This window comes from Thunnus maccoyii, chromosome 14, assembly GCF_910596095.1.
Source record: "Thunnus maccoyii chromosome 14, fThuMac1.1, whole genome shotgun sequence".
NCBI classification, from domain to species: domain Eukaryota; kingdom Metazoa; phylum Chordata; class Actinopteri; order Scombriformes; family Scombridae; genus Thunnus; species Thunnus maccoyii.
The window spans coordinates 6,992,173-7,006,148 of NC_056546.1; the positions used below are offsets into that span (position 1 = coordinate 6,992,173).

Sequence of the window (13,976 nt, forward strand, 5' to 3'; positions counted from 1 at the left end):
CTTTAAACAGCAGCTACAACAAATATGGTCGGAAAATACTCAGATATTTTTGCTTTACATGGTCAAAAACAGACCTTTGCCCATCCAGTTTCACAAATTATAACAATCCACCTTGTTCAGCCTGTAGGTCTATGAATATTCTGTATGTGCATAATCAAACCTCACTGCAGCAATAAACATATACAACGACTTCTCTGGAAGTCTGCAGAAAGTCCGCTGTAGGCCCCTGGTGGACTTGATAAAAAATGGATTTGGACAGCCCTCGGCATTTGCAGAATTCCCAGGAATGCTCCTGTGAAGTCCATGAATCTGCAACTGAAGTGAAGTCTGGACATTTGAATTCAGTCTAAGGCTTGCTTATATTCTGTCACACCACATACAACCAACATCATGGTGCTGCCTGGCACCCATATTTTGTTTTTTTTTATTTGAAACAGGAGTTTGAAGTGTTAAGGTTGGGTTTTGGCAGTTATGACAACCTTTGGGGAAAGCCTCCATGTGTTAATTCATCACAAGTGACTAAGACAAGTATTGTTTGTGTTGTAGACGGCTCTCTGCTCAGCTGGTGGGTGGGAGGTCCAGGTGAAGGACAGGTGCAGACTTATTGGGGTGGGGCTCCTCCAGGTACCCAGCAGTGTGCCTGCGGCCTGCAGAAGAACTGTGTGGACCCTAAACACCGCTGCAACTGTGACGCAGACCGCACCGAATGGTACTGTTCTTTGATTATTATCAAAACTGAAGATGAAGCATGCCGAAATAAGAATTCAGCCCTTGTAGTCTCACAAATTTAATGTATACGAGTACTGTTGGTAGGTTAATATATTGTGATATTAATGTCAACATGCCAAGTAAAGGGGGAAAATTTGTGCGTATCTACTTAAAAATACGATTGATCCCTCTTCTCTTTATCTTTTACACTTTATTGCTCATGGTGATTTTCCCTTCTTGTTTCTTCCTTCATCTCCTGCCACTGATGATAATGATAATCAAACTTCCCCCCTCTTTCCTGTCTATCTACTTGTGCTGCTTCCTATAAAAGTCTGTCTTCTTTCCCCTCTAGTCTTCGGTTTCTTCTTTAAATTCTGCTTCTTGCTCTCCTTCTTCCTCCACTCCACCCTTTCACTACCTTCCAGGGCTAATGACTCGGGCCTCCTGACCCATAAGGAGACCCTCCCTGTCAGGTCCCTGGTGCTGGGCGATGTCCAGAGGCCTGGCTCGGAAAGCGCCTACAGGGTAGGACCTCTCCGTTGCCATGGAGACAGTAAGTCCAGTCAAGAGCCCTCAATGTCACCTTGTATATGTTTTTGAAATTATGTGTGTGTGTGGTACAGTACTCACCAAACTTGACACACCAAATAATCGGCTAAATTGCAAAAACGTTCATGTATTCAAGACTATGACTAATATGTTTCTCATTTATTTTGCAGAAAACGTCTGGAACGCTGCATTTTTTGACACAGAGACGTCATACCTCCACTTTCCCACATTCCATGGAGAGCTGAGCGCAGACATCTCCTTCCTGTTTAAAACCACTTCATCCTCCGGTGTCTTCCTGGAAAACTTGGGCATCAAAGACTTTATTCGGATCGAACTCAGCTGTAAGTAAAACCTCTCAGGTTAGATGTCTAATCCAAACCGCGCTTAGCTATGAGTACAACCTAAGCAAGAAGGATCATCCTGAAAGTTGGAAGTCTCATCTGGATTGAACTCAGCTGGAGGTGACAAGCCTTTCATGGAACTCCGTCTCAGTTCCTCGCAAAGAAAGAAATGCACTTTTCCAGCAACACCACCATTTGTTTTTCCTCCGGTGGGAAATCACTGCAGTGTCATTGCTGCAGCCTGCTGCAATGCATTTCCCTTATAACCACCAGAGTTTAGAGTTAGTCTCTGTATCATCGTAGCATGTTGGTGTTAAAATATCATCGCACCGTGACACTTTATGGCAGTTCACATAATGTATGCTGTTGTAGCCGCCGTTTATTACAACACCTCTTGATTAAGTGTCAAAGATTGTAGCTGATCTTGATAGAAAAAGATATACAGGTAGCTCTTTATGATAAACTATGTTTACATGCACACAAGAAACCAGATTACTACAAGAAATCAGATTAAGGCTGCAGCGTATCATCAGATTTCTCCACTTGATCCAATGCTGGCATATTTGAAGTTTGTTTATAATATATGTAGCTGCAGCTTGAATTTTGTACTGACACCACAGAAGAAGAACAGGCTAAGTAGTGAGGAAATACAGTTTTTCTCACTGCGTGCAATGCATATGTCTGAATTTTAGACTTCCTGTCACACTCCTGCCACTGTGATGCTTCTCATGTCTCAAATCTTTGTGTTTGCATATGCATACATGGAAGAGACCTGGTTAAAAATATAAATTGCAAAGAAATCAAGTTACCCCTGCAGAAATGTAGCTGTGAAGGTGAGGAAGTCAGGTTCCTGCCTAAAGGCCCTGAAAACGTATTTTCTCAATCAGCTTCTTAGTATGAGTAATCATGTCCTACATGAACACTCTGTTTTCTACCAACATGAGAACAGTTCTGGTTGTTTCCCATTAGATATTTCTTTTCTTTTCAGTATTTTTCTTCTCCCTGGTCAATCAGGATTCAGTAATATTTGAATAAGAATTTAATGACAGTTGGCGGGTTGTTTGGTCACTGTCAATCAAATATGATCGAACTACACCCACACAGTCCTGATGTAGTGGACAAGCTGAGTGTTGAACTCTTAATAAATAACATCTTAAGATGTTTCTTTTACTTTGATTGTTGCTCCACTGGTTATTAATATATAATCTTATATACTATAGAAATACTTTGGATTTGAAGTCAAGTTTTAGGGGTTTTAATCCCATTTATACACACTAAATGTCACTGGTCATTATATCTAAGAGCTTTGCATCCTTGTAACTGGCTGCTGTAAAACCACCTTAAGTAGCTCTTTGTCTTTGTAGCTGGTTGTCATAACAACAGCTGCTCTTTAGCGTGACATCCTTGTGAGATGTTTGGCGACAGTTTGTGTTTGCATCACTTTAGTGATACATTACTTCAGTCTGAATATATTTTTTCCTTATCAAAGTTCCAGTGGAGCTTATGTGTCAACGTGTCAACTGGGTCTGCACTCCCGCTGCAAAAATAACTTCATCTCCTTGCCTTCACAGATGGTGTTACCTTTACTGGGAATAAGGGATTCAAAATGAGCCTGGTTCTTGGTAAAAGGGTAACAAGATAAAAGGGGCAATAAGAGAAAGTGGGCCTTTTATATTCAAGTAAATCAATGAGAAATGTGTGCCGGCTCAGTGTGTTCAAAACTGGAAAATATGGCTTGTTGGCAACATTATCTGTCATGCAAATAGAGCAATATTGTCTGTGATTTGAATTAGCTAGAAATCACTGCACTCAGTTTTCCCTTGTGTCTTTATTTTTCTTCCTTATATTTCTGTCTTGTTCTGTTTGGAAAATAGTGTATGTTGTGCTTTGCAAATTCAGATAAACCAAGTCATTAATTAGGGTATAACAAGAACAAATGTTTGAACAATTGAATCATGCAAGAAACGGAACAGGAGCTTGTGCGTGTGTATTTATGCCTGAGCATGTGTGTATGTGTGTGTTGATACACCTGGTCTGTCTACAGATGGAACAAGTGAATATACAGAACACATGATGACGTGAGATGAATGGGTGGTAAAAATCAACTTTCTTGAATATTCACAGTAAGTCTTGACTCTCTGCTTCTCTATTCCCTGACGCAGCCTCCACTGAGGTCCTCTTTTCCTTTGACGTGGGTAACGGGCCGCTGGCGGTTCACGTGGAGGCTGGCTTCCCGCTGAATGACAATAGGTGGCATCGCATCCGCGCCGAGCGGAATGTTAAAGAGGCATCGCTTCGTCTTGACGAGCTCCCTGCTGCCACACAGGAGGCTCCCGCTGATGGGCACATCCACCTGCAGCTGAACAGCCAGTTATTTATAGGTGCGTGTACATGGCTGTGTCAGGGCTGGTTTGGACATTTGAGATGCAATTCAAAGCAGCCTTTTAAAGCCCCCAACGAGGAAAAAACAACAATAGAATAATCATGCGATCTCTTTGTCTGCACAGTCATGATTTCTCTCTGGAAGACATGTTAGTCTCAGCTGTTCTGGACACATTTCCACCTTCTGTCAGAACCATGTGATATCTGTCATTATCAAGCATTGGCGTCAGAGGCTGTTTGTTTCTTTGAACCTCTTGAATTGTTACAATATTCTTTGTCTTTTTCTTTCTTTAACTCTCTTTTATATTCTTCTCTCTGTTGCACATCAAATACACAGTGACTCTACGGTATGTTTTGTTGACCCGAGGGAGGCTGGCAACTTTACATCTTTGTCTCTTCTGCTCCTCCTGAGGAAAACAGATAGTCAGAGAAACTATACCCTTCAGCAAAACTGCAGATTAAAGCTCTGCTTCCTATCCTTGTTGATGCTGTACAGTAACAATATTGCAACGCTGTGTCTGTGTCTGGTGTGGTTACTTATTGATCCACATTGGAACTGACAGCTTCAAGCGGTTTCAATCAGCCTATAAGAATCCTTCCTCGACTATGTTAAGACCAGTTTATAGAAGCAATACCTCTATATACACTTAAGAGACTGAGAGTAAATTGTAACAAATTGTTAGAAATATCCTCAGGATGATGCAGTGAATGTGATGTGATGTAGTGGTGATGTTTGTAGTGGTCAGTTTCCTTGCAGTAACCTTGAAACAGTGTTCGAACCCAGTCCATTAGTTATGGTATTCCTCTTTCTGACAGCTCCTGATGAAACTACCGGGCCATGATATGAACCTCATCAACTCTGCAGTCCTGGAAAGCTGTTTATCTCATTATAACAGTCTTGAGGTTGCCAGTTTGGCACTCTGTGACAATTATAATGTTGCAGGGCTGAACTCTGAGCAGTTAGAGGTTGTAATGCGAGAAGTCGGGAAAACAATAACTTTTGGAGTTTAAATTCTGTCCTGAAAAAAAAAAATGTTTTCCTGTCACACTCAGGCAGCCAGGCAGGACAAGGAGACTGTCAGAGAGATTGACAGCTCGCCAACTTTTAAGATAGCAAGAATCAGCATGGTGCCGGGCGAGCTGACAGACAGCCAATAAAAAGTCAACTCCTTGAATTTTTCACCTGCTAGTTTGTGTTTCACTGTGTTTCATCACCTCATCATTTTAAAAAATTCAGTGTGAGCCTGGTGACAAATCTTTGTTTCCGGAGGCGCCGAGTGAGTTTAGCTGTTAATAATAAAATCAGAATATCAGTCAGCGTCAATCCCAGATTTGATCACAGAGATGATGCAGAGATTTGCTTTCCATTCACCTCTGTACGGTATGAACAGACCTGCTTAGGTTGCATAATCTATCTGAGAACATCATGTCTAAAGTTATATTACTGTTATGATGTGAAGAACTGCAGGCCTTTCAAATAAATCAATACTTACGCTGCATTAGCTTGAAACAATGACTGAATTTGGAAATAGAAAATCATGTAAACTTGATGTTCACTGTGATGGATACAGTAACGTTGGTTTTCATACCATGTGAATGTAAACCTTCAAAAAGACACATTAAAGAATATAAACCTTCCAAAAACCCTGTATGGTCTTATAATGACCTGCTATAACCCACATGTAAGACCATTAGTATTTGTGTTATTTTAACAAAGATCACAATGTTTCAAACTCTTTTCCACCAACTTATCAATAGAATTTTGGAGGAAACTAGCAACTAACAACTATTTTAATTGTTTTATGATTATTTTCTCAATTAATCAATCAACCAATTAATCAATTAACCATTCAGTCATTCATAAAATGTCAATTAATAGTAAAAAAAATCACAAGTTGTGCAAGATCCTCTGCAATTAAAAAGGGGGAAAAGAGGAGTGATTCATAGTGTTGAATTTATTGATTATGAATTAACAGAAAGTTAATCAATAACATTCAGATAATTGATTAATTGCTTATCTCATTTATCAGCCAAGTAGGCCAGACATTCTCTGGTCCAAACATTCTCTGGTCCAACATTTTTCGGACATTTTAACTTGTTTATTTTATATAATGCACCATGTAGATTAAATATCAATTTCATTCTGGGCTTTGGGAAACTGTGATTGGTACTTTCTAACTATTTTCTGACATTTTATAGACTAAAAGGTTACCCACTTAATCAAAAAAATATCCAGAGATGATATGAAAGTGAAAATAATCATCAGTTGCAGCTATGTAGCCTGCACAGAAGCATAGAGAGAACATTTTTAAGTGCTTCCTTTGTGTGTCTTCAGGAGGCACAGCATCCAGACAGAAGGGCTTTCAGGGTTGTATTCGTGCTCTGCAGCTGAATGGTGTCACCCTGGATCTGGAGGAGAGGGCCAAGATCACCCCCGGAGTTCAGGCGGGATGTCCAGGCCACTGCAGCAGCTACGGCTCCCTCTGCCAGAACCGGGGTCGCTGTGTGGAGAGATCCAACAGCTTTTCCTGCGACTGTGGCCCCTCTGCTTACACTGGAGCCTTCTGCGAAAGAGGTAGGGAGGCTTTGTCACCAGTCTCCCAGCAGTGTGTGGAGACATCACAGAGTGTAAATCACTAACAAGAAGACTAAAAAGAGACATAGAGTAGCCTACTTAAATTTCCAGTTTATAAATGTAGGTTACTGTGAACAGATTTAGTTATTAGTTGGCTTTTTATATTCTACAAGAAAGCTGTGTGAATTGACATTTGAGAACTCAATTTATAGCATAGTTAGCTAATTAGGAAAGATATGACAGCAGAAAGCAGTGTTCACATGCAGCTATAACTTCAGTTAGATACAAACACACTTGTTTTGTTTTAACTCCTCATAGTGCCTCCAAATAGCCAAATCTGCTCTCAGCTGTAGTTTTTTGTAGCTCAACACAGTTAATAGTTGAATTTTAAACTTTCCAAGGTGTGTATGATAAAGTCGACTAGATACCTTGTTTAGAAAACTAACAAGCTGACTTTATCTAAACACAGCTTCCTTTAGGCGTATCAGGGGTTAAATAATCAGTTCCCATTCAAAAGCAACACACAACTCAACCATGAGTGTTGACATGTATTGAAATGTTACCTGAATATGTTACAATACAGCACCTAAAAGTGGTCTAGAAATAAAAATACACACTTGGAGATACAAGGAGAGGCCATGCACATTAGAAGAGGTCACACAGACAAACATGAATAATTAAACACACATGTACTATATATACACAGGAGCCCTACGGTCATACAGGTGCATATCCCACCACTGTATACTCACATCCTTGTTATACGAGCCATTCAGCTGAATCGGTGCCATTTGCATGTTGTAACAGTTGAAAATTAAAATCTTTTTTTCAGCACTGTAATGGTCAATCTCAAGGTTTCCAAATGACAAATACTTCATATGAGTAACAGGACTGAAAGTAACAGGACTGAGTTTTCAGCATAGCATTAGCAAATACATGAAATGTAGCAACATGGCATCAATGCTAATAGTGTGAGAACATGAGAACGCTTAGTGGTTTACCAAAATTATCTTAAAAAAAACAAAACATGATAACATCTAAGAAATAATTTAGGTAACAGGACTGAACATTGAGATTGACATTCTCAGTCATATTTACAATATGAAATCTGTATCAAAAATACAGAAAACAGAGTGAGAGAACTTACTTTTGGTCTTCCCGTGGCCTTCAGGAGACTCAATTGATGCTACTTCCTGTTGATCATGTGACTTGCGGAATGTTCCGGGGGTAATGTGTCATGGTAACAGGACTGAGTGAAAACCTGTGGACACAACTAAAATGTTTATTTTAACTTACAAATGATCAATTTCCAATTATACAAAAATACAATAATGCAACAAAAAAAAAAAGATTTCTGAAGGATTCTAATCATTACATTTCATGATGAAGTGTAGTGTTAGAGAGTGGGGCTAAAATCCTATTTTTTCAGTGTTCGAGGTAGTTTTTATTAAGGTTTTACATGATGTATCTTCAAATTGCAATTACAACAAAGTGGAGGACACTTTGCTGGATAAAATAATGCATTATACAGACACTTTTCATACATATTTATGCATGGAATGTCCTAGGGATGGAAAACCGATTCAGCTGAATAGCCCATATGCAGCTGCTAATAATCTTGATCCTGTGGGAGATTTGATGCACAGTATATCCTGAGGCAGAAGTTTATGGTTGGCTGATAATTTATCTTGTTTTGACCTTTGTCTCCCACATTTGTGGTTTTTGCCTGAATGTTGCAAAATCTCTCTAATACACGTTGTTGCAAAATGTTAGTCTGTACAATTAATGTACTCTATACTATAGTACATTCTACTAACACAGTGCTGTAAACCTTTGTAAGTACAATACTAATGTGTGCTTAAGATATCTTTCTAAAAAGTTAATTTACTGCATTAATGTTTTCTAAAATCCTCAGTATTTAAGAGGTTGTACACTGCCTATTTAGTGCCACAAACAACACAACAGATAAAATGTCTTAAAGTGGACATAACATGCTCTTTGTGTTTTCATTTTGTCAGTTATTTACTGTTATAATGTTGGATGACTGTGTTGAACATGGTCAAAGTTAAAAATGTTGCCTTCGAGTCAAAAGCCAGAACTTCATCCTGCTCCGACACTCTGTTTGCAAAGATGCCCATGCACATGCCCACAATTGGATGGCCGCTCTGTAGCCTTTGTTGCTAAGGTTGTTCTACGGGTTGTATATGTTGCCCGCTCGCATATTTCGGATCGGATTTTGGCTCGTACAGATATATTTGAGATGTTTACATTTTGATTCACGAATGGGAAAAAGAGGTGAAACCCAGCGACTACTGTTTGTTTACGTAGCCTCCGCACATGCCAGAAGTCTGCAAAGGGGCAGCCAATCAGAACAGAGTGGGCTCATTGGGAGAGACAGGAGCTAAAACAGCCTGTTTCAGACAGAGACTGAACTGAGGAGCTGCATAAAGGGCCAGTTTAAGATAAATAAGGGATGTTTTAAAACTTTAAATCATGCAAAGATATTCCGGTGGAGCCCCAGAATATAAATATAGACCTGGAAATGGGCATGCATCTTTAAATAATATTTTGGCTTTTATAAACTGTATTACAGTAACATGCAAAGAAAGAGCTGTGTGGAGACTTTTGTTCCTTCAAAATACAATGTAATTATTTTTATCTGCAGCATCTGAGCAAAGACTAAACTCGGAGCAGCAGTAAGCCTGGCTGGGCATCCTGATGGAGACAGTTTGTCAGATTGTTGTGTTCTGATGCATTGCATTAAGTGTTTGTTTTTTTTTCTAAGACTGCACACCTCAAGTTCTTGTTATTTAAGTTATCACAGGAACATTGAGTCATCACATCAGCACAGTAACAGCTGACAGCCCGTCTTCACAAGAAAAACAACAGTATAGGTCTAAAATTCAGACTGGCAAAAAACGACCTATAGTTACATTTATGCCCCGGGGAAGTGACGGGAAGCTAGTATCATGTTTCCAACCACGAATTGGGACATTTAGTTTAGTGTTGCCGTGACGACAAAGGTTACGTAACTTTAAGGAAGTATAAACCAAGTTTCAAGTGATCATTTTAACCCAAACCATGACCTTTCCCTAACCCTGACCAAATGGTTTTTGTGGCTAAACCTAACCAGACCTTCACCACAGCGTTGTCACACCATAATTATTTTTTAACGGTGATTTATAACAGTTTTGGAAAGCAACATATTACAGTCCTATGGGTCGTTCTGGAGTGCAATACTACAGCTGCTATATGGCGTAAATGTAACTATAGGTTGTTTCTTTCCTGCTGAATTTTAGACCTATACTGTCGTTTCATTATGGAGATGTGTTGCATATGTATTCAGTAATTAAAAAGCCCAGCTGTGTTGGCTGTTGGAGCGCCACAGGTATACTGTATCTGCGACAGAAGTCACAACTCATGACTGTGTTATAATTAGCAGCCAGATTTTGCATTGTTCTTTTCACCTGTCAGCTGGTTTTCTGTGTGTGTGCGTTTTCACCAGCTCACTAATTAAGCACTGTCAGTGCTGCAGAGGCGCTCTACATACAGCATTTGAGTAACTGCTACTGTAAGGTCCCCCAGTGAGACTAGTTGTTACTTAGATGCAGTGTGAGGGCATATGAAAATTTAAATGCAAACTTTACTGTTATGCTGTCTCTGGGAAGCAGTGTTGATTTGGCAAAGTGAAATGTTAAGTGAGCGTACAATATGCACAGGATAAAAAGTTACTGGGGCGTATTGTGTAAGCAAAATACAGATAAAATGGTTGAAAAAAAATACTTGTACTAAAACTTTTAATGTGAAGAAGAACAGTGTAAACCAAGTTGACCTCAGCCAGATTCAAAAATGCACATACCATCTACAACAAAACTGCCTATTATATACAACTATAAATAAAACAACTGCTATAACTCAAGATTGTAACGAACTCTGACGCTATCTCCCTTCTTGCAGAGGTTTCAGCCAGCTTCAAACCAGGAACATCCGTCAGTTACACCTTCAAGGAGCTGACGCTGAACAAGAGCAGCAGCGCTCCGCCTCCGTCCATCTACTCTGGCATGACCCTGAGAGCAGAAAACATCTCCCTGAGCTTCAGGACCAGCCTGAGTCCAGCTCTGCTCCTCTACGTCGGCTCCTACTACAGAGAGTACCTAGCTCTGCTGCTCAACAAGCACGGTGAGCGCTCAGATCCTCTTATAGCACCTGTATTGTATTTCTTTAAGAAGGAATACGTGTTTTTCTCTGTCGATGTTCACTCTGTTGTATCTAGGCACCTGGTTTGGCTCATGTAGCATCATCATGAGGTTTATTTTCTTCTTTGTCCCTCCACTGAATAAAGGAAGCTTTAATTTCTTCCTCTGTTTTACCCCGTAAGGTCAACAACTTTTATAACTTGTTATTTTTGCTCTTAGCTTTGACTGGATGGCCCTGAATGTTCCAGTATGGCTAATATGATACAAATGTGACAATTAAGGTTTTAATTTCCCGTAAATGAATGTGTTAATATCTGAAACATGCTCTGAATTAACATGAAAGAAGCAGATTGTTTTTTTTCCTTATGAAAACTTGAAAACCCCCAGTTTGTTTTTCTCTGCGTTTGTGCTGCTTAGTTTTGTAGAAAGGGATCATGTAAAGCCTCTTTACTGCTGGTAATGTAATGTAGTGAAATTACTCCAACTCGAAATTTAATAAAACGTGTAATAAAATCCCACTAATGGAAAAAAAAAACTGTTTAATAACTGATGTCACATTGGAGATAAACCAACATTTCTGATTGCATAAGCCGTGTGACAGATTTTTTAAAGATAATAATGTGACAACATGAAAGAGAACAAGGAGAAAGTAATAACTGATGTCATCTCATTCCTCAATATGATAATAACTTAAGTTAAAAATGTATATGTGTATACCAAATTACTAATTTAAATAGGCTTATCCAGCACCTTAAAACAGTTTTAGTGCATTTTCAAAGCAGTTAAAGCGACGTTTCACTGCATCTTAAGTTTTTTGCATTATGCATCAGCTACTTTACGTCCCAGTTGATCAACAATACACTGAAAGCATTGATATGTGCACAGACATTGTGGCTGTTTGAGGCTTCTTTCTCTTCTCCTAAACCAAGTCTCCCTGTCACCCTTCTCCTCTTCTTCTGCTCCAACTCCTTTTCTTTCATCCTGCTTTCTTTTATCCAGTTCTCCTCTCCTGCTGTTCACTGCGGTGTTTAATCAACTTGTCGTTGAGTTCAGCCAGAAGAGTGGCAAGTGGTGTCATTTCAATTGGAAAGGAAAAAGAAGCTGATAAACCTATTATGTGTGATATTCCACCTAGGACAGGTGTAAATAGACCGTAAATAGGCTGCTTTAATAATCCAGACTGGAGGAAGATGATGGCCAGCAGGTCATTAGAGTTACCATGGTGATCAGGTAGTCTGCGGGTAGCTGCATTTAAACTGAAGCACCTCATTAAAACTCTGGAACAGGTTTCTTTGGTGATAAAAGTCGGCGCTAACACTGTGAGCAGCCTGTTTGATGTGTTGTTAGCAAGCGTGTAACTGCACCTTCATCTGTTAAAGTGTCGCCTTAAAGTTTTAATCAGGCAAATTGTTCTTATAACTATTTGGGTATTTTCTTTCATAATTTTAAAGGATAAGTCTGGTGATATTTTATATTTTTATTATTGCATATTTCTGCATAGCCAAAGCCTGATATACTGTAGCTTATTCCTCTGTGCGATAGAACTCCATTGTTGTCCAAAAATCATTAAAAACACATCAGTGAGCCACACTGCTGCAGTGAGTGACATGTTCCTTCATTATAATGAACATGGGCACTGAAGTTTATTTGAGTCTATCCCAAATACACCATCCCATCCAGTGTCCAGCAGTTTTTTGTAATTTTTTTAGAAATTAAAGTATATATAATGACCCATTTTTAAAGATTTACATCAGTAAGAGCCAATGAACTTGGGGCTGAGTGCCACATACAGGCTGTGGAATTATAGTAAGAAATATGTGGTTTTAAAATATCGACATTTAACTGCATCTGGCTCTATACTTTTCTTGCTTTCCATTTTATTTGAATGATGGTATGAAAGTCAAATTCCAGGGACATGAATCTTGATTTAGCTACTCAATCATGGTGAACATGAAGATCTTTGTCCCTCTTTTTCTTTTGTTAGTTACGTGGTTGTTGTATCGTAACACGGCTGTGAGTTAGTGCATTCCTCTGACAACAAAGATTTAAGAGTTGACTGCCAAACAGCGTCATTGAAAATCAAACCTTAGAAGATAAACAAAACAACAATGTGCATGGATATCTTTAAATAAATCATGGTTATTATTGTTTCTAGAAATACACACATCTTTCTTTTCCAGCTGCTTACTCTGTGTCTCTCAAAAACTTGCAAACGCTCCCTCAAAAATATTCTTCATATTCATATTCTACATTTTAAAAAAGAGTACGTCTTGAGCCCAGATTGGCTCTTCATCAGGTACGGAGGTATTCCTCTGACATCAAAGACCCAAGAGCTGACTGCCAAAAAGTGTTGCATTCAAAAGCTACTGTACGCTATTGAAAAGCAAAACCAGCAGAGAAACAAAGCAACGATATGCATGAATACTGTGTTTCTTGCATGATAAAGGAGGGTTAGAGGTTGCTTTTAGCAGCTGACTCTCAGAGCCTCTGTGAACACACAAAGAAGAAACACATAGTTTCAACTTGCATTGTCACCTGATAATAAAGTCACACTGGCAATAAATGAAGACAGAGAACATAATACCTAGAAATGACTTCTCCAAATTGATTCTCAAACTGCATGAAACTGAAACTGAGAAAACTAGAAAACCAGTGAGATAATTCTGCTAAATTTTTGACCCATCAGATGAAATTCTTGTTCTTATGACTAAATTTTTTCAGCAGAAAAACAAGGACTTTTCAAAAACCCTACAAGCTTGCTGACAATCTCCATGTGTCATCTGGGTTTGTCGGCTCTGTAGTCACTTCCTGTGAGGTCATTATAGTTTGAACGCTGCCTCTCACGTTTCTCTGTCTTTTCTCCTGTAATGTGTGTGGTACAAATGGTAATTATTAAGTGTTGAAAATTATTATTAGAGCTGAAATATGTGAATAATTCAGGAATCGAGAACTTTGAAAAACTTTTTCTCTAATTTTGTCTCTTTCCACACAAACTCTCCTTGTCAGATCACAAGATTATACGCATTCACAATTATTATCCAAAATATACATATATGAAGTAAGAGTCAAAATGTTAAACACTCAGATATACCCCTGCTGTGTGCTTTTGCACTGCACTGCTTTCAAGGAAATCCTTAGTTTCCTCTGTATCTTCTTCTCATCCACTTGGCCTGCAGACATCAAATGTTATTCATGTGAATGGAATAAAATTATCCAACTTAAATT

At 39.0% G+C, this 13,976-nt stretch overlaps 1 protein-coding gene across 1 annotated transcript in view; it reads left to right on the plus strand.

Moving 5' to 3' along the window:
* Positions 1-13,976, plus strand: part of LOC121912129 (contactin-associated protein-like 4) — a 71,938-nt gene that overhangs the window by 49,137 nt on the left and 8,825 nt on the right. Inside the window, exons 14-19 of the mRNA XM_042434214.1 lie at positions 547-709; positions 1,134-1,261; positions 1,428-1,598; positions 3,761-3,979; positions 6,316-6,555; positions 10,513-10,734. Coding sequence (XP_042290148.1) covers positions 547-709; positions 1,134-1,261; positions 1,428-1,598; positions 3,761-3,979; positions 6,316-6,555; positions 10,513-10,734 — 1,143 coding nt within the window. The remainder of the gene's footprint in view (positions 1-546; positions 710-1,133; positions 1,262-1,427; positions 1,599-3,760; positions 3,980-6,315; positions 6,556-10,512; positions 10,735-13,976) is intronic.